General features: G+C 42.9%; 1 protein-coding gene across 1 annotated transcript in view; it reads left to right on the top strand.

Moving 5' to 3' along the window:
- Positions 1-22,012, top strand: part of otogl (otogelin-like) — an 87,361-nt gene that overhangs the window by 12,013 nt on the left and 53,336 nt on the right. The window contains exons 10-26 of the mRNA XM_083762706.1: positions 613-719; positions 2,070-2,176; positions 4,405-4,530; positions 5,028-5,136; positions 5,445-5,491; positions 5,978-6,123; positions 6,550-6,676; positions 7,957-8,137; positions 8,675-8,799; positions 9,892-10,101; positions 10,581-10,749; positions 13,021-13,095; positions 14,780-14,823; positions 15,923-16,088; positions 16,421-16,528; positions 17,560-17,698; positions 21,235-21,369. Of these exons, the coding sequence (XP_083618832.1) occupies positions 613-719; positions 2,070-2,176; positions 4,405-4,530; positions 5,028-5,136; positions 5,445-5,491; positions 5,978-6,123; positions 6,550-6,676; positions 7,957-8,137; positions 8,675-8,799; positions 9,892-10,101; positions 10,581-10,749; positions 13,021-13,095; positions 14,780-14,823; positions 15,923-16,088; positions 16,421-16,528; positions 17,560-17,698; positions 21,235-21,369 (2,121 nt within the window). The remainder of the gene's footprint in view (positions 1-612; positions 720-2,069; positions 2,177-4,404; positions 4,531-5,027; positions 5,137-5,444; positions 5,492-5,977; positions 6,124-6,549; positions 6,677-7,956; positions 8,138-8,674; positions 8,800-9,891; positions 10,102-10,580; positions 10,750-13,020; positions 13,096-14,779; positions 14,824-15,922; positions 16,089-16,420; positions 16,529-17,559; positions 17,699-21,234; positions 21,370-22,012) is intronic.

The following is a 22,012-nucleotide window of genomic DNA, read 5'->3' as shown; positions in this document are numbered from 1 at the left end:
TGATTTTCATACCATACTAAAATGAATGGAAAACAATGGCTTCCTTGTCTGAATTTGTTCGGATAGAGTACGCAATATCTACAATGGTAGTTATTCAGAACAATAACCAAAAACTGCTCTTGTTCAGTTGGACATGTTGTTAACCCATTTTGGGCGGGAACCCCTTTTGGTGTTTTAAACATTATGCTATAATTTAACTATTGAAAAATAGCAGATCTACAAGCTCATAGCGTGCCACCGAGTGGCGCGCTACGAGCTTGTAGGTCTGCCATTTTTGAAAAATCGTGAAAATATTTATTTCAGAAAACTGGAGGATTTAGAAGGTTTTTTTATTATTTTGAGGTCAGGCCTAATCAGGCTCCTATGTTGTAGCTCGTTTACTTTGACTTGTTAATGGGAATATCATGGATTCCCACCAGTATGGTCCTCTAATTATGGTCCTCTAAGTATTAGCATATCAATATCCAAATGTACTGTACTACGCACTTTCAAACATGGATGGCTAAATGTGTCCATGAGTAGAAGATATGCAACAGTGTTTGGCCTTGCTTGAGTAGTTTTTGTGTAGCCTACATTGTATTCTCATTGTAACTTCTTCTGTGCTGCATTCAGGATGCCATAGAGAAGTGCAGTGCACTCCTCTTCTTCCCATTCGTATCTTGCCATGAAAACATTGACCCAAACCCCTTTGTGGCCAGCTGTGTCTCAGACCTGTGTGTGTAAGTGAAAAAAATCGATATCTTCAATCAGTGTAAATGTGTACGTTTTGTCGTTTTGTCTGAGACCTAGGTACACCTAAGTGGTGGATAAATATCTACAGAAGTTCTGCAGATCAAAGGGGACCCCACAAACTTAATGAACCCAAAATCCGCCATTGGCGTTGATCTACGTCAATTAAAATCAATTAATCAATGCGACGCTTAACGCCATTGGCGTTGATCTACGGCAATTGGGCTTTTATAGTCATAATGCTACTCACGTTAGCGTCGGGTTGCTAGCTGGTGCTGTCAATAACACAGGATCGCGCATAAAGATCAATGTCGCCATAATCATCCATTCTATCTGTTTCTTTCAATCGCCTATATCTCCTATTCCTTGGCCCAGAGCAGACTCTGTGTTGCGTTCCATTAGACTCCATTAGACCGGACGGTAAACAAGGAAGATATCTTGCATCGTCACACACCCTATCATAAGTTCATCAATTCCAGTCTGGAAATGGGGCTCTTCAAAATAGCTGAACAGGGAAAAATGCTGGCGTGAATTATATCCATTGGTCCTCAATAATGTTCCATGTTTTTTCCCCCACTTCTCATAGGAGGGCTGTGGACACTTCAGAAACCCACCTATACCAATGACATCATCATTAGGCAGGTTTTGTCTTTTCATCTTTTCAACATCGCTCATGAAATGTACGCGACCATTTCACCAATTTGCCACCTAGTTAGACTGATCTGATTGGCTCCTCTGGCCAATGGGACACCAACCAACGGAAAAGCTGCCTTTTGGCCAATGGGAAGGGGTTCAAGGGGAGGGTCATATCCCTGGCAGCCACGACGGAGGCTGCACACATACAGTGCACATGCAGCAACGCAGCAGAGACGCATGCTCAACACTCGGGAAAGTATCGATATAACAAGTACTCAATATAACTTTAAACAGACGCTGCTGAAACGGCCGAGAGAAACATGAAACATGATTTCACTTTCTTTTTATTTATTTTTTATATCCAGAGAACAGCGTTAGCATGCTAACTTTCCAGGAAGAGAAAGCCTGCCGTTTCTATTAGCTTGGATTCACCATCGATGATGTCACTGGTAGGGTTTCTGAACTGTCCACAGCCCTCCTCTGAGAGACAGACACGGTACCTAAACAAAAATATGTACCATATTATAATGAGCATTAGTGAAGACCAATTACATGAAGATGGGTTGACTTGAAAATAGATGAAGTCGTCCTTTATGTCATTTCTACATTTCATACAATAGGGTTAGGGTTAGCATTATGATATAATATAATATTGATCTTTTTACTAATTAAGTGTGAGTAATGTTAGTAGTACATTATTTCAGATCGGACGATGAGGATACATTCTGTCGGGCCTTGGTTGAGTACACCAGAGCCTGCTCTCACGTAGGATACCCAGTGAGAGAGTGGAGGGACAGCTTCCCTTCCTGCAGTAAGTACAACCCCTGAAACCATAATCTGTCAGTCAGTTCTATTCAAAGCCCATTTAATTAACAATTGATTGATAGGCCCCTGTTTTAGGCGCCAGTAGACACCTGCACCTGTTCTGCAGTCAGTAATTGGACACAGAATGTCAGCCTCCAAATGGCTTGATTGAAGTGTTTTAAGGACATCACCAAGGTCGGTGATGAACAGAATTGAACTGTCAAATGCTGACAGTTCAATCTGTCTTCTTCACCCCTTCATTGTCTTCTGTCACAGCACAACCAAGACACGTGGAGTAAGCCAACGTGTGTGACAACACTTTGAAAAGCTAGGCTTGCATAAACTATAAACATGGCGTATGTATTCTTCGGTTAATTGCACATTTGGTGGGACTTAGATGAGTGTTTTACATTGATTTGGTAATAATGAGAAATACTGTATGAAGGACATGAGAAGAATACGTCTCAATATGTGACCTTTATAATGAATATAATATAATTGTATCCAATGAATGAATGAATGAATGAAAAAAGAAAACTTTATTCTGAACATAACAAGTCAAAGAATTGCAATATAGAAAACAAAAATAATATTCCCAAAGTATAAACAACAAGAAAAAAAATAGAAAAAAACAGGCCACACTGGCCGCAAGTATAATTATTTTTTTCTCTTATTTTATAGTGTAAGTCATTGTATATGCTCTATAATATAATATATTCTATTCTATATATCATATTATGATCAATAAAAAATAATTTATATATTTCATATAATACATACATATGGTATATTATATATATATATATATATATATATATATATATATATATATATATATATACATACAATCATTTAAGTACAATTATCTAAATGATAAGTCAGTGTTTTGTAACTCTTCCTCTCTATACCTCTTAATAATGTATTCTTTATATCTTTTTTTGAACTGGTTCACACTTGGGCATTGCTTGAGTTCCACATGCAAACTGTTCCATAGTTTTACTCCACAGATTGAAATACAAAATGATTTAAGTGTTGTCCGAGCCACTCTGGTTTTTAGATTTAGTTCCCCCCTTTATAGCCCCCCTCTCTATCACCTGAATATTTCCAGGTAGTTGATTATTCCTTACTTTGTACATTATAAGGGCAGTTTTAGTTTCTATTATATCCATGAATTTTAAAAGATATGAGTTTAAAAATAATATATTAGTATTTAGTGTGATCTCTATATCCAGCATTATGTATAATTCTTATAGCTCGTTTTTGAAGTATAGTTATTGCATTAAGTGAAGTTTTATAAGTATTCCCCCAAACCTCAGTACAGTAGTTTAGGTATGGCAAAACCAGTATAGCAATACGTAGTGACTTATACCGGTAGTTCAAAAGGTGTTTTGCTTTATTTGAAACTGAAATACTTCTAGATAATATATTATATATATACTTAATATGAGACTTCCAGTTAATTCTATCATCAATTATTACACCAAGAAATTTGTTTTCAGAAACTCTCTCAATTTCAACACCATCTACCTGTATATTAACTTTATTATCTATTTTGTAATTACTGAATCAGTATGGTATGAGTAATTGGGGTGGTTGTATTTTGTAATTGGGGTGGTTGTATTTTGTCTCCCTGCTCTTTTATTGAGACATTTATATGCGTGTTAAAGATCATGTCTCACATAGAAACAGGATATGACACAAATTATGACCTGATGGTCAAGATTCAATCTATCCACTGAGCAAGCAGGCCGACTCTATTCGCTTAATGGTAAAAAATGTCAGCACTTAAGCAGGAAACCAGGTTCAAATCCGGGGCTATTATTTGGCTAGAATCGGATTGGGCTATTATTGAAGACTGTGGAAAATAAGGGACAGTGCTGCCAAACTGTACATGCCCTTTCCTCTTTGTTGAGTAAAATATGTTATCCTTAGCCAAAGTCAAGTAATAAAATAATCGCCGTTAAAATAATCAAAAGTTCCAGTACATTTGATTCCAATGTTTATACTATTGGAGTCTATGCCAAGTGCAAATATTTTTAAGTGTCTCTATACGCTCGTTGAAAAGATTAGCTCAAGTCCCAAAGGACAAGTGCTAGGCACAATTAATTTTAGACACGCCTTCATCCATGTCCATGTAATGTGAGGAACAATTCATTTTGAGACATGCCTTATTCCATGTCCATGTAATTGTTAATTATTATACCCTTTAACTCAAGTGTTTGTGTCCATATGCAGACGATGGCTGCGAGGAAAGTTTTGTTCACAGAGACTGTATCAGTTGCTGTCCACCGACGTGTACATTTGAGAAAGAGTGTCTGGGAACCAACCTGCATTGTCTGGACGGCTGCTACTGTCCCGATGGTATTTACACAAACATGTTGCACCCTCTACAATATCAGTCGTTCCCAAGCGGTTTATCAGTGGTTTTGACCTGTGACCCAAAAGAGAAATCCTGAGTCTCCCCTGGGACTCAAACTAGTGAAAACAGCAGATCTACAGCTTGGAGATCGGCTTCTTATTAAAACATTCGTTTTCTAATGTATGGAAATTCTTAGATATTCTTAGATTTCTTCATGAAATTACTGGAAAAAAATAATGGAATTTGTTTTTAATTCGTGAAACATGTTGCTTTTTTTGGCAATGTCTTTTGAAAATGTTTTGAAAGGATAATAATTAAAAACAAAATGTAAGTAACAAAAAAAATAAAGGAACCCATCAAAATGTGTCCGCGACCCACAAAGGGGTCCCGATGTGTTTTGCTCTACATCAAGTATCCCCACATCTGATTTAATTGTTGTGGTTGTTGTTGTTCCAGATCACGTGCCGTCTTCATAACATTCCAACCATGTGTGTTTCAGGTCTGATCCTACAGAATGGAACGTGCATTGCGGTTTCTCAGTGTCCGTGCGTTTACCACGGGACGTCCTACACACAGGGACACGTGCTGGAGCAGGGCTGCAGCGTGTGGTGAGTGATTGTCTCTGTGTGTGTGTGTGTGTGTGTGTGTGTCTGTGTAGTTGTTCTGTACAAACCTCTTATGTTGCTCTGAAGAAGTATCTTAGCCAAAACGTGTCAGCGTTCGTTTATTGGCGTGTGCCAATAAAAAAGTGGAAATATTATTCTCCATTAATTTGAAATTTGGGATGTGCTACCATTTTGGATTTCTTTTTTAAATTACTGTTTTTGACATGTATACTGGTGGATTTTGGGTCTGAGAAAACCCATTGTTGATGCGTAATCCCTTTTTATGAATGAACGTTATGTTGTGTTTGCAGTGTTTGCATGGGAGGAGTGTGGAACTGTACTGAGAACAACTGTACTGGTGAGTTCATCCTCTGCTCTCTACATCAATCAGTTCAATGAGTAATGTTTGATGAGGAGGATACATGTGTAATGTTAGCAACCAATCTACTCTGTATATTTTGTTCATGATGGAGCTTCTTTTTGTGTGTGATGATGTAGCGGTTTCGGATGTTATCAGATCAGCCCTTATCAAGACCATGCAATGGAGCCAGTATGGACATATTTCCTACATACTGACATTGTGCTCAGCCATTGTCCGATGTCACGTTGGACCTGTTGTCTGACTACTAAAACTATTACTAACCCTAACTCTAACTCTGACTCTGACTCTAACCCTAACTAACCCTAACCTCAGTCTCAACCGGCCACGTATGTAAACATAAAGCAAAGTTGTTGCATAGCACAGTTTCACGATGTTTTCGCTTCGGCAGCAGTGATTTCACTTCTGTTTCTGTCTCTCTCTCTCTCTCTCTCTCTCTCTCTCTCTCTCTCTCTCCCTCTCCAGCGGAGTGTTCCGTGGTGGGAGATGTGTTTATGACGACGTTTGACGGCAGGATGTTCCTGCAGCCGGGGGCGTGTCAGTATGTCCTGGCCAAGAGCCGCAGCAGCAGCAGATTCACTGTCACACTGCAGTACACTACCTGTGCTGAGGTAGAGCACACGCACGCACGGCACGCACGCACGCACGCACACACACACACACACACACACACACACACACACACACACACACACACACACACACACACACACACACACACATGCACACACACACACACACACACACACACACACACATGCACAATTTGAGTACAAACTCGCATGCACAATTGCACAGTGTGGGTGCAGACACACACTCACATTGTGGACATGGACATAATTTACACACACACCCAAATACACTACACATGCACACACTTTCATACAATATAGACAAAGTCTATATTTCTGCACACCACCTGTGCAGAAATGCATGCTTTCTCCAACAGAGCAGACACACACACACACATACAGTAGCTCTCACACACTGCAGTTATAACCTTCTGTCTTACGTGTCCTGTGTGTGTGCGTGTGTAGCACCAGGTGTGTATCCAGTCGGTGACTGTGGTGTTGGACGAGGACGTAAGTCGTCAGGTGACGTTAACTAGAGAGGGCGAGGTGGTGGTGGGGGTCAATCCAGCACCTGTCCTGCCCTACACAGACGGTAGGCTTCAAACATCCTCGCATTTTAACGTCACACTTACTTTCTGTTTTACTTGGAACGACCACGAATACAATACATTGAAGCTTACAACACAGTGTCTTGGCCATTTGCGCATAATATGTCATTGCAGTTTGTCCCACACATCCGCCGTTTGTGCATGGAGGTTTTGTCCCAAGGACGTTTTGTCCTGTGCATGTGTTGTTTTGTCAAAATGTGTTTGTTGAAATATGTTTTGCAAAAATACGTCTAAAATTCAGAACATTTGTCAAAAGGTATTTCCAGGGCTCAAAATAGATTTTAAAGTCCTTTTTTTGCGTGCCAATTTTGAACTTTTGAGAAGCACACTTTTCAACACCAGAGCAACCTGAAGCGTGATTATCTGTGCCATGATTTAGTGCCATGATTTAGTGCAACAGTTGCCGAAATCTTTAATAATTTATGATACAATTCATGATATAATAGTTACAGTGATATACCGGTACATACAATGCCATAAAGAAGAAGTTGAAGCCTATTGCTGGCCAACAAACGGTTGCAGGTATATGTTCTGCTATAACACCACTCCCCCGCCTGTACCCAGATCAGTTCTACATAAACGAATAACCAGAATGAATTGAGATCAAAGACAATTTTTTTTTCTTCCTGGGATCCATTTAAATGGACGTAAATGGCCGTGGTTACCGGCCTCACAGGACTCACTACAGTGAAAACAACATCAATTTACAATTTACAATTTAGGCTCTTCCAGAGCGATTTACATTTAGCAATAACAAAAAGCATGGCATACATCACATATATAAAAAGTAGAAACATGTGTAAGCTAAGAACGTAACAGTGGACTAGTATCTATATCATGAAACTATATTATATGTAAACTATACATACTATACTATATTATTATACATAAAATGCAATTCTAGTGCTGTCTACGTAACACGCTATAAGTCTGTTTAAAATGCTATCTAAGTCTACATAAAGTGCTATCTAAGGGGCTAGGGCAAGTGCTACGGGCCATGGTGGCGTGTGAAAAGGTTGGGAGTGAGGCTGCAGTTCTGATTGTGATGGGAAGTGCATTCCATAGTTTTGGAGCCAGAAGGGAGAAGAGTTTGGGACGTGTGGAGCGTTGTCCCAGCGTTTAAAAAAACAAAACAAATCAACATAACTGAGTATGAAAATAATTTCTCTAATAGTTTTCTTTTCCGAACAGTGTCAGGAAAAGATTGATTAATGTACACTAATGTCTGTGCTTTGTTTCTTGTTGACGCGTCTCACAACAACAGATGCCGTGGAGGTGCGGAAGCTGACGTCTGTCGTCACCCAGCTGAAGGCGCTCGGCATCGGGCTGCGGCTGCAGTATGACGGCCGCGGGGGACGTCTCTATCTGCACCTGGACAGCCACTGGCACAGAGCCACACTGGGCCTCTGTGGAACCTTCAACGGAAACCTGAGGGACGACTTCCTGTAAGCAAGAAGCACCTCTCCCCTTGACATTTCAACATTTAAAATAGGCAGTGATAGGAAAGTAAAGTACATTTAGGGGCGATTCACAGTATGGTCCCGGGTGCACACTCGGGACCACTTGGCAGATGTTGTGGTAGTGTGAATGATGCATACCGTTCCCGGGTGTCCATACGCGCCAGCCATCAAGCACACCGCCATCTGGAGGATTAAAGTGTGTTATGCAAGTGTACCACGCTGTTGAATCTCGGCCAATGTGAATAACCAAGCAACCGTATTCGGAAACGGTTCCAATGAAACGGATTCAGTCCCTCTCAGTGTGAATCGCCTATTACTCAATTTCCAGCAATTCAGTACTTTTACTTCTACTCCACTACATCTCAGATCCAAATATTGTACTCCACTACATGTATTGCTTCGACTATGGCAAAGGTGTGTGTGTGTGTGTGTGTGTGTGTGGGGTCCAGGTCTACTGCAGGTATGATCAAGGCCATAATTGTTGGCATATATTTTTGTGCTTGTGTGTCTGTGTTTGTGTAGGTCTCCAGCTGGTATGATCGAGGGCACACCTCAACTCCATGCAAATGCCTGGAAGGTGTCGTCTGCTTGTGTGGCTCCCGTCAACCTGCCCATCATAGACCCGTGTGAAATGAACCAACACAACTGTAAGGCACTTTTTCTTCCTTCATTTGAACACTTTTTTCAACCTTATGTCCATACAGCGGCCCTATAATGCTCCCTGTAGGACAGTACCATTTCTGTATATTAGTTTCTTCGAGACAGGCTGGGGAGTTTGAAATCTAGCTTGAAATCCCCAAGCTATCCACAAGCCACCTCTGCGACACAAAGTGTGTTCTTTTAACCACTTTAACCTTCACGTCCCCATTTTGCTCATGTCATGTATTGGTGGACATATTTCTGAAATTATTTTGTAAATAGCCAATCTACAAGATAACAACAATTTGTTTCCCCCACAACTTTTGGAAGACTTTGACAGTAGGGCTGATAGGTTAACGAAGTGTGAAGCGAGAGCCAGAGACAAAGAGGATTCACTCTATCGACGTCGCCAGGGTTTAGAACATATCATATTCTATCTATGTATTATATTTCCATATTATCCATAAACCGAAGAACCACGGTTATCTGTATCTGTCTGACTGCGGGTCTGCAGAGGACGCACCCATTCTGGATTTGTGGCGTTCGTGTCACGTTTGTGATGCTTAGCCAATAGCAAAAAAGTTCCTGATTGGGCAACCTGACACATCTGCTTAACTGATTGGCCGAGCTTTGCTAGTACGATAAATTGCATGAGAAAGACAACCATCTGCCCAATGCACCATACCGTGCATCCTGACCTTCACTATGGTGCATTGGAGGAGGTGGGGGGGGGGTTCTGCTGAAATAAAAATGTAAATACATATTAACACTTTTGTGAGACATGTTGGACATGTTTGACGCACGCACGCACGCACTCACGCACGCACAGTATTAATAATATACCAATGAATTACTAACTGTACGGTAGATTATCGTGTATAATACATCACTTCCAAATTGTGTGAAATACCAATTGTAGATATTAGACAAAATAATGTCCCCCCGAAAAAAATGAAACTTTTGCACCAGAACTGACCAGGTGTATAACGATAGAAACGTTATGTAAAGTGTGTGTGTGTGTGTGTGTGTGTGTGTGTGTGTGTGCGCGCGCACGTAAATGTGTGTGCTTGTGTGTGTGTGCGCTCCTGTATATGTTGCAGTGTTCTATGCGTCTCTGTGTGAGGTGATGCTGGGCAGCGTGTTTGAACCGTGCCACGGCTACGTCAGTCCGTCCGTCTACAACCAGCAGTGTCGCTACCAGGCCTGCCGCTGCGGGCAGAGCTGCCTGTGCACGGCGCTCGCACACTACGCCTACCTCTGCGCCAAGCACGGTGTGGACGTCAACTTCAGGCCACACGTCTCCGAGTGCGGTGAGTGTCCGACGCCTCCTCCTTCCAGAACTTCCATTTTGACCCTGTCGTGCGACCGCGTCACTCATTGTCGCTATCCAACGAGAGCCAATCTATACAATGGATTACAAGCTTTACTTAACCGTCACGACCTGAGGATATTGCATTAATGTATTGAAGTGTGACTTTGCCCACTGGACAATGTCTTTGTCAGAGCAGCTGCTTATAGAACGAGCACCTGTGTGTCCTCGCAAAAGTTTAAATGCAGTGCTCTCGCCAGGTGGAGGGGCAGCACAAATATATATGGGACCCCCAAAAACAAAGATTTTTCACTTTTCAAAATGTTATATTAAAACTCAAGGACTTAGTTAACTTCTTTTTCATGATGCCCTGGAATGCCAAAGCACACCCTCAAAATGTTTTGAGGGTGTGCTTTATCGTTCTCGTGTGTGTGTGTGTGTGTGTGTGTGTGTGTGTGTGTGTGTGTGTGTGTGTCACAGGGGTGGTGTGTCTGGGAGGCATGCTGTATCACTCGTGCATCTCGTCCTGTGGTCGGTCGTGCCGCGCTCTGTCCAGCTCAGAGAGCTGCGATGAAAAGGACTGTGCCGAAGGCTGCGGCTGCTCGGAGGGCACTTACTACGACGATGCACGCCAGCGCTGCGTGCTGCTGTAAGACAATCCCAACCACACATCAACAATAACATGTTAATGCTGGTCAAACATACGATATGATATGATATGATATAATACACACATTTACATGCTGTATTGATGTTGGTAACATAGGAGAGTTAAAGTACTGTAGTGAAATAAAAAATACGTTTTTCACACTTTTAGTCCACATCCGTGGTCATCATATGGGCATGCCTAACAATGGATGCCATTTTTGTGTATTTTTATATAAAAGTCCATAAAAAGTGCTTTACAGAGCAATAGAGAAAAAAAGAAAAGAAAAGCAAGGCATAAACATTAAAAAACAAGCAGTAATGCAATATATTTGCAATATATATATATATATTACATATATTACACAACCTATAATATATATATATTACACAACCTATACACATATAGGTTGTGTATAGGTTAGAGATAAGCCCTTGGATTTTCTGCCGTCTCTCTGTCAATTTGTAAACAAACCACTCTGCATGTGTGCGTGCATGAGACGGAGAGACGTCCGATAGCCTGGAGGGACACTGATTGGTTCAAAAACTCAGATCCTAGCGTTTGAGGCTGAAACTTCAAAATAAAATGCCCAAATGAACCATTTCACCCCGTCTTTAACAGGCAAACGTTGATCAGCATAACAATTCTTCTACATTCTCTAATTGTGTAATCTTCTTGTAAATAAGTAATGCATTTACATTTTATTAGTGTTAAAGGACCACTTCACCACTTTTCAACCTATCTTCATATAATAGGTCCTCACTAATAATCATGATAAAATGGCACGATTTTTTTCTACTCAGTCTGTGTCTCATAGGAGGGCTGTGGGCAGTTTAGAAACCGTCTTCCAGTGACATCATCATTAGGCAGATTATTTTTTAAACAAGATTTTTTTGCAAAAATGTTAACATTTTCATTATCGTGAGAAGGATGGCTTCCATTTTCGCATTGCAACTTTTCAGGACTAGAAAGCCTGCAGTTTTTATTAGCTTGTATTCCCCATCGATGATGTCACTGGAAGACGGTTTCTGAACTGCCCACAGCCCTCCTATGAGACACAGACAGAGTAGATTATTAGTGAGGACCTATTATATGAAGATAGGTTGAAAAGTGGTGAAGTGGTCCTTTAAATGGAACAACATGGACCCCATAAGGGTCCATTTGGTTTGATTTTACACTCTCAAAAGTTAAAGATGTATAAGGTTCCATTTGGTTACCAACTCTCCATCATTTAGCTGGGGACCACCTGGAACCTCCTCAAGGACCACTTGTGGTCCCTGGACCACTGGTTGAGAAGCACTGCTGTACAGCATTGTTTCTTGAACATTTCATGTCAAGGACATTAGAAAATGTTTAGTGCCAGGGAACGCCATAACAGAAACTTTGTGTTAGTATAACATAAAGGTTAATGTTGTTAAACTGAGCGGCTTCCTTCATTGAAGCCAAGGCAGGACTTAATATTGAGAAACTTGATTTCATTGACAGGGCAGACAGATCAATTATGATTAACGAATTAAATTAGTTTCTTACCCTCAGGGCATGGTTGCAAGGACCAACACCATTGATTTCCATCATGGAAAGGAAACATTCATAATATTACTGTCCAGTTAGAAAAGCATTCGACCGAGAAATACTTTTTTGTATGAGAGTTGTGGTATAAATTCCAGTCTCCTGGACTTTAACCAAGGCTTTTTTGGGAAGGTAAATAATGTTTTTTTTTGACTGCCAATCTATCTTACTACTGCTACCGCTAGCGGGACTATTGTAAAATCTCCTATATTTTCAACTTAGACACGATTTTATTGGAACTAGCTGGAATTCGTGAGTGCATGAAGACTCTGAGGCATCAATATTTATTTTCAGTTAAGTAACGTTGACCATCATCGCTTATAGAGGTTTAAGTTTCTCCATCTTGCCACAGCTTGTACAGTTTATCAATTTGTTGATATCACGAGATTCACAACGTTTCCCATGGACATTTCTGCTGCTGACTAGACGCTTTTTAGTTCCCGCTTCCTGTAGTCTGCTCGTTGGGATAGACCAAGTTCAGATCCCCTCAGACTTAACCAAGAATGCAGCTTATAATAAACAGCTTATATTTGGGAAAATGTAAAAATCGCCTACTCCCAATACTCAATACTCAATGCCCATGTACAATTTTAGATTGTGGGAGAAAAACGTATGCAAACATTCCAAAGTTCAATTCTTTCAATTCGACTCAACGACCATCAGGCATTATTATTAATAAACGTATGCCTTGTGTGTGGTGTTCAGGTCTCAGTGTCACTGCTACTCCATGGGCGGTGTCTTCCAGCCAGAAGAGGTCACCTTCAGTGCTGCTGGACCCTGGTGAGTCATCGTCATAAATCTATCTGACTACCACATTTATTGTAACTCTGCTACACCTGTTACTCACAGTGTCAGTACTGTTAGTACCGTGTTCTATATACTGTGACATTAAATAAGTATGGTTGAAAAGGGGCGGCAGTGGCTGAGGGATAAAGTGGCCGGTACAGTGGCCGGATGGCATAGTGTCAAAGTGTCCTTGAGCAAGACTCTGAACCCCGAATTGCTCCTGATGTGCAGGCATGTTTTCCTCCGCCATCAGTGTACGAGTTTGTGTGTGAATGGTCGAATGTAATGCACGCTATATAAATGCACCATTTACAAAATACTAACTCTACACGTTGCAATGACAAATAAAGATCTATCTATCTATCTATCTATCTATCTATCTATCTATCTATCTATCTATCTATCTATCTATCTATCTATCTATCTATCTATCTATCTATCTATCTATCTATCTATCTATCTATCTATCTATCTATCTATCTATCTATCTATCTATCTATCTACCATTTAAAAATATCACAAGTAAGTAAGACCCTGGAAAGACATTTACAGTTGGATATAGATCTATCTTTTCGATATATATATATTTTTTAGATATATGTCAAAATATTTTCACCCATTTTGGAACATTTTGGTTATAATGTCAAAACCTTTGCAGGGGGAGAGACAGTACTAAAATTCTGCTGCCTCTCACTGTTACCTACACAGTTTACGACGCACCACTACAGCACTGTCACTCCCTGAGGACACGATAAAGCGGCTTGAATGACGATTCTCACTCGGATGAGATGACAAATGAGTACTGTAGCACTTAAACCTACAGTAGCCTTGTCCTTGATGACTTTGCCCTCTCTAATCCCATCCCACTCACTCACTAAACCTCCCCACCTCCAGTTGTGGAAACTAAAGTAACAAAGTACGTTTACTTAAGTACTGCACTTAAGTAAAATGTATTTTACTTGAATACCCTAAAGCATGATCATCAGGTATTATTATTTATTATATAAGGAGGAAGAATGTTTTCAAAAAAGTGTACAGTAGGCTATTTGTTAAAATTACATTTTTTATGTTGACACACCTACCAGTTCATTAAGTATGCCTGGTTTGCCTATTGGGTGGAGATGGATGGTGATCCACCTGAACTGAAGCCACACCCACAGCTGTTGTTGTATATGATAAAGGGGGAGGGGTTAGGGGAGGAAATTATATTATGATGTCACTATATCACTGTTTTCTTTTTCATTGGCACGTTTGACTGTCAAGGTTTCAGCCTCCAGGTAGAAACCATAAATACAAAGGGGAGACATCATTGCACATAACAACCACACCAAGGGGTCTAATAAGTACTGTCACCTCATAATCCCATGAAAAACTGGAAACAAGAATTGATGAACATCAATTAATTACCAGCTGCCTTATTATACTGTATCTGCAGAATTGTGCTATGAAATGTAAATATCTGTGTCTAAAGTATGTGTATTTGTGTGTGTACAGATTTGTATTTGTAACGGAGAATTCGACATTGCAGTATTAAGTAAAACATTTGAGTACATTTTCCATTACTGCTTGTCCTTGATGACTTTGCCTTCTCTAACCCCACTCTCTCTCTCTCTCTCTCTCTCTCTCTCTCTCTCTCTCTCTCTCTCTCTCTCTCTCTCTCTCTCTCCTCCTTCATCAGCCTGTGCCGAAATGGGAAGTTGGAGTGTGTGCAAGAGGACCGAGGTAAAGCCCCCCCCTCCCCTCCTCTCCTCCCTCGCCATCACGCCGAACAACAAAGTGCTGTTTTATTTGAGGCCGTGTGCTCCCGTCTGCTGACCCCAAGAGCTTTAAATACGTCTGAAGTCGGAGCTTGTTTCCCATGATGCTTATGGGAGCTAGAGGGAGGGGGGGGGGCTGGTTTCCTTAAGTTTGTGTGTACAGTACGTGTGTGAGTGTGAGTGTGTGTACGTGTCTGCGTTTGCGCGTGCGTGTGCGCGTGCATGTCTGTGTGCGTGCGTGCGTGCGTGTGTGTTTTTACCTTTGTGTAGTCAGCTTGTGTGTGTGTACATGTGCCCGTACATTTTTGGTCTCACACACACCCACACACACACACACACACGCACGCACACACACACACACACACACACACACACACACACACACACACACACACACACACACACACACACACACACACACACACACACACACACACACACACACACACACAGAAATGCAGAAATGCTCATAGCTTGTGTGCAAGTACTGTATAGTGTTTGTGTATCTGTGTGTCTAATCACATTGCATGTGATGTAGTTATGTATACTCACTGTTCATCGTTGAGTTTGTGTGCATGCATGTGTGTATTAATCGATTAATCGATTCGTCAGATAATTGTATCGATACAGCTACCATATCGATACAGAAGGAAATGCTGTGTGTGACGTGGCTTTAAAAAACAAACAGACAAATCAGAATCTGTTTCTGCCCGACAGTTACGATATATGGTTCAATCTTTTGCGTTTATTTTTATTTATTTTCTTGCATTTTGTTTAAATGTTATCAACTACTTTTTTCTAATTGATTTGGAAACTTTAACATTTCTGACACTGACAATAATTATGTCAAAACATCGGCAATCTGTCGTCTAGGTAAAATGTGTAGGACACACAGTGTCCGGTCATTATTGCACATCAACGTGTATTGTGATACATATCGTATCATGGCCTCTGTATCGTGATATATGTCGACTCAATACCCATCCCTAGTATGCGTGCATGCTTGTTTGTGTCCGTGCGTGTGTGTTTGTGTCCGTGCGTGTGTGTGCGCCTGTGTGTTTCAGAGCCGGAGATGGTGGAAACGGGGGAGTGTCCCGAGGGAAAGGTGTACCACAGTTGCACGGAGCGCACAGGGGGCGTGGCCTGCGAGCCCACCTGTCGGAACCTGATGTTGAACCTTACCTGTCCTCCCAACACGCCCTGCATCTCCGGCTGCGTCTGTCCTCCAGGGTAGGAACGCTTCTAAAAATAAACCCTTTCACTGGAAACTCTTAACTACATTTCACGTCATAACTTTATGACCTTGTGTGCACATACTACTTTTATGACTTTGAATGCGTTCACTGTGCATTTGACTCTGTTAGTGGCCTTCATAACTCTGGACATTGTTCAGAGAGAGCTGCTTGTCAGAATTGCATGTCTATGTTTAGTCGGCCCTTTTTTGACAAAGAATGTCGTACAGTACATTTCAATAACACTTTCAAAGACTTCCAAAAAGGTGTTGGCTGAAGCTAAAGCTTATTTTGCCTACCCCATTTAAATGTTGTGTTTGGTCCATATAGATTGGTGCTGCACCGCGGGGAATGCTACTATCCAGAAAACTGCCCCTGTGTCTGGATGGGACTGGAGTATCTCCCTGGAGAAACTGTGGAGACCCCATGTTATAGATGGTATAGTCCTCATACTGTAGAAACTGGAGACCCCATGTTACAGATGGTATAGTCCTCATACTGTAGAAACTGTGGAGATGGTATAGCTATAGCTGGTATAGTTTAGATATTGTGCTATGGCTTTCAAGCCATTTCACTCCAGCACTGCCAGTACAGTATATTGTTGATGTGGTCATAACGTCTTAGCATGTGGTCATTCATAATATAACTAGTTTAAAAACTCTGCATTCATAATATAACGTCTTAGCATTTCTATGTAATTGTCAGTTGAACTATCCCCAAGACCCAGTGGTGGAAAAAGTACTCACATTCTTTACTCAAGTAAAAGTATCAATACTGCAATGTAGAACTACTTTACAAGTAAAAGTCAGGAATTCAAAATGTACTTGAGTAAAAGTACAAAAGTATTTCCATCAAAATGTACTTAAAGTACCAAAAGTAAAAAGTACTCGTTTTCATTTCATGGTTTCAAATGTATACAAATCATTTGAAAATAGCCGATCTACAGTAGATCTACAGTGGATCGGCTATTTTCAAATGGCCAAAATGTATATAGGATTATAGGGCTGAAGTGAGTAATGTATGTTTTGTAATAAAAATCGAAATCTACAAAGTAACTAGATTACAAAGTAACAGATTTAGTTACTGACTTACTACGGACTAAATCTGTCAAATAAATGACAGATTTAGTCCCCCCCCCCCCCGAGATGCAGTGGAGTAGAACTAAAATAACAAATAGTTGTGCTTAAGTACAGTGCTTTAGTAAATGTACTTAGTTACTTTCCACCACCGCCAAGACCTCAACGTGTATGCTGCTTATCATGTCTACTGTATCTTATGTCTTGTTATTATGTCTTCTTATGTCTTATCATGCCTACTGTATCTTATGTCTTGTTATTTTGTCTTCTTATGTCTTATCATGTCTATCTTATGTCTTATCATGCCTACTGTATCTTATGTCTTGTTATTTTGTCTTCTTATGTCTTATCATGTCTATCTTATGTCTGTCCACCTTTTCTCCGTGTCCACAGCGCGTGTCACCATGGCTTCTTCAACTGCAGCTACTCACCGTGTCCGGCGGTGTGCACGGTGTACAGTGACAGACACTACCATACCTTTGATGGCCTGGAATATGACTACTACTCTGACTGCCAGGTGTACCTGCTCAAAGTGAGTGAGGAATGTGGTGCGTGCGTGCGTGCGTGCGTGCATGCGTGCGTGCGTGCGTGCGTGCGTGCTTGTGTGTGTGTGTGTGTGTGTGTGTGTGTGTGTGTGTGTGTGTGTCTGGGAAGTGTCTATCTCTATCTGTGTCTGGGTTCCTGTGCTCTAGAGCGTAGATATGGACATGCATGTTTGGCCAACACGCCAAACACAGGGAAAATCAATTCTTGTCTAATGGAATGGAATGAAGTGCAGTCACAACAGAGGGCAGTGTGTGTGTGTGTGTGTGTGTGTGTGTGTGTGTGTGTGTGTGTGTGTGTGTGTGTGTGTGTGTGTGTGTGTGTGTGTGTGTCAGTGTGTCAGGGAAGTGTATACTGTACGTGAGTGGGAGTATATGTGTTTAAGGGCAAAGGAGGAGCATCCTGGACATTTCCTGGCCAAGACTGATTGGGATCTGGGAAAGCAGATCCAAGGAGCTCGTTTTCTAATCTTGGAAGAGAAAGTGGCTTTTAATTAGAGCAGATTGAGGTGTGTGTGTGTGTGTGTGTGTGTGTGTGTGTGTGTGTGTGTGTGTGTGTCCACGTGCACGCACCAACGTAATGCAAGCGGACGTTGTGCAAAGCCGTGGTGACACAAAGGCCGCACTGTTCGTCACAAACCCCAGGGCTCCTGCGCTCCCAGGGATATAGAATTAGAATTAGCAGAACAGGCATTCCGATTCAAACGGAATCGGACCGACTGGCCACACCGCGGGCAGACCCCGGGAGAACGAAGAGGCCGGGTGGTCTGGGCCACGTCTTTAATAGCCCTACAGTTGCTTCCTCTTCTTGTCACCCTTTCCCTCTACCACACTGAACCCGAATCGGGTTTCCAAGTTTGCATCTTTGGTATAAGCATAGTGGTCTGCTTTTGTATAGATGGCCTTTTTCCAAAGTGCTTCAGCAAGTCACACACACCAACGGCGGAGGCAGCCATGCAAGGCACCAATCTGCCTGTCTGAGCTCTGGACGGAGCGGTTAGGGGTTCAGTGTCTTGCTCAAGGACGCTTCGTTATGTTGCCTGCAGGGTAGATCAAAACGGGAACCGTGCAATACCCGCTCCACCTCCTGAACCACTGCTGAGTCAGGGCCGACCCCTTAACAGGGATCCTACTGTATGATGTTAGCAATACAAAACTAGTGCTGTGAGCAGTCTAGACCAGGGGTTCCCAACCTTTTTTGGACCAGGTACCCCTTTTGCGGTAGATATTTTTCCAGGTACCCCCTCATCCTCGCAACACAGATAACAATATATTTACAACCACAAGCAGTGTTTCCTGCAGGAAAAAGCTTTGGCATGGTGCTGGGCGCAGGCCGCAGGGGGGCCTTCTTGCGTCGAACATTTTGATTAATTAATTAATTTGATTAAATAATTAATGAATAAGATTAATAAATTAAGATTGATTTGTATTATTGCTGGGGAGACACTGGGGAGGCACTGGGGAGACACTGGGGAGACACTGGGGAGCATGGGGAGGCACTCAGGGGGACACTGGGGAGACACTGGGGAGCATGGGGAGGCACTCAGGGGGACACTGGTGAGGCACTGAGGGGACACTGGGGAGACACTGGGGAGGCACTGGGGAGACACTGGGGAGGCACTCAGGGGGACACTGGGGAGGCACTGGGGGGACACTGGGGAGGCACTCAGGGGGACACTGGGGAGGCACTGGGGAGGCACTGGGGAAGCACTGAGGGGACACTGCAGGAGGCACTGGGGAGGCACTGGGGAGAAACTGCAGCCACTGGGGAGACATTGGGGAGCCACTGGGCAGACACTGGGGAGGCACTGGGCAGACACTGCAGGGAAGACACTGGGGTGGCACTTGGGGAGGCACTGGGGAGGTACTGGACATTTCATATCACACACACACACCATGATTCACAAGCCCCCTCAAAAAAAAAAAAAAAAAAAAAAGAAACTTTTTTTTTTCTTTTTTTTTTGAGGGGGCTTGGGTACCCCCTGGCTATGCGTCGCGTACCCCTAGGGGTCCGCGGACCCCACGTTGGGAACCGCTGGTCTAGACTAGCAATGGGGAGGCACTGGGAAGGCACTGGGGAGACACTGGGGAGACACTGGGGAGACACTGGGGAGCATGGGGAGGCACTCAGGGGGACACTGGGGAGACACTGGGGAGACACTGGGGAGGCACTGGGGAGACACTGGGGAGACACTGGGGAGCATGGGGAGGCACTCAGGGGGACACTGGGTAGGCACTGGGGAGGCACTCGGCTGGTCACTGGGGAGGCACTCAGGGGGACACTGGGGAGGCACTGGGAAGGCACTGGGGAGACACTGGGGAGGCACTGGGGAGACACTGGGGAGCATGGGGAGGCACTCAGGGGGACACTGGGGAGACACTGGGGAGGCACTGGGGAGACACTGGGGAGACACTGGGGAGCATGGGGAGGCACTCAGGGGGACACTGGGGAGACACTGGGGAGCATGGGGAGGCACTCAGGGGGACACTGGTGAGGCACTGAGGGGACACTGGGGAGACACTGGGGAGGCACTGGGGAGACACTGGGGAGGCACTCAGGGGGACACTGGGGAGGCACTGGGGGGACACTGGGGAGGCACTCAGGGGGACACTGGGGAGGCACTGGGGAGGCACTGGGGAAGCACTGAGGGGACACTGCAGGAGGCACTGGGGAGGCACTGGGGAGAAACTGCAGCCACTGGGGAGACATTGGGGAGCCACTGGGCAGACACTGGGGAGGCACTGGGCAGACACTGCAGGGAAGACACTGGGGTGGCACTTGGGGAGGCACTGGGGAGGTACTGGACATTTCATATCACACACACACACCATGATTCACAAGCCCCCTCAAAAAAAAAAAAAAAAAAAAAAACTTTTTTTTTTCTTTTTTTTTTGAGGGGGCTTGGGTACCCCCTGGCTATGCGTCGCGTACCCCTAGGGGTCCGCGGACCCCACGTTGGGAACCGCTGGTCTAGACTAGCAATGGTTCTCAAACACATCGATCATTTGATATGTATTTTCTCATGGACACTCATTTCAAAGTATGTTGTGGTAGGGACCCCCATATGAGAAGATTTGTCAAGATATTCATGAAAATGTATTTGAATTGGATGAATACATTCGGAAAACCCTTGAAGGAATCCTAGTAGTCCATGGACCCCACTTTGAGAACCAGTGGTCTGTACAGTGGAAAGAAGAGACAATGGGAAAGAGAACACTTACATCCTATGATTACGCATCCAATAACCATGTCATTTACCTTTACACCTTATCTCAGGCACCATGTAAATATGTAGATATATTTTGTATTTTTATTTCGTTTTTTCTTGTTTGATCTCTTTTGTTTGATCTCCCCCACTTCTTCTTCCCTTTCTCACTTCTATCTATGAAATAATGATACGATGGGAGCGATGCACAAAATACAAATTTCGCCCACTTCTTTACTTCTGTAAACCTGTGATGTGACAATAAAACTGATTCTAATTCTGAATTTGGATCATTCCTCTTTTGTTTGTCCTGTCTCCAGAGCATAGGAGAGGCTGAGGTGTCCGTCGTGGCCCAAAACAAGGACTGCTATGAGAGTGGCATTGTCTGTATGAAAATACTGGTCATCCACGTGGGACTGACCAAGATCTACTTCACAGACAACTCTGGCAACCCTGTATGTACACATACGCACACATGAGTACACAGTTCAATCGCCTCTATGCACACAGAATAACTCCTCCTACTTCCGGGACAATGCAATGTTACATTTGTACACTCTCAGAGTTTCATACCCGTACGGGGCCATTTGGAACCCACTCAAGGACACTTTGAGACCCTTTTTCCCCCCCCTTTGGTGTAGTTCTGTTTGACCAGAATGGAACAGAGCCTTCATTAGTATCAGCGCTAACACCTGTGAAAGAAGTAGGGAAGGGGCCCAAGTTCTTTTCAAAATGGTGTATTTGCATAGAGCCTATTAAAAATACAGTTCAGTTAACACTCCGGATTGTACTATGTATACACAAGTTAACTGCCACCGTGTGGCCATAGAGGGTAGTTTCGCCAGCCGGAGAATTGGTCATTTTCAGTCACTTTCACTTCCGTTTTCCCCGCTCGCAGACCGCCATTGTAAGAAACGGCTTATGTTAGCATTAGCTCACAATGTTTATCTTTCGCCAGAAACGCTAATATTTTTCGATCACGATGCGATGAAAAATCACAAATCAGATCCGAACCTCGGATGGATGATCATCACCACAGACAGTGCTCTTAGTTTCAGAGAAAAGAGCCAAAGAAGATCCTACTTTTAATGGGACCTT

This window comes from Protomyctophum parallelum (genome assembly GCF_964188405.1).
Source record: "Protomyctophum parallelum genome assembly, chromosome: 4".
Classification (NCBI taxonomy): Eukaryota; Metazoa; Chordata; class Actinopteri; order Myctophiformes; family Myctophidae; genus Protomyctophum; species Protomyctophum parallelum.
The sequence above is the reverse complement of the archived record's forward strand: the minus strand, read 5'-3'. Positions and strand labels throughout refer to the sequence as shown.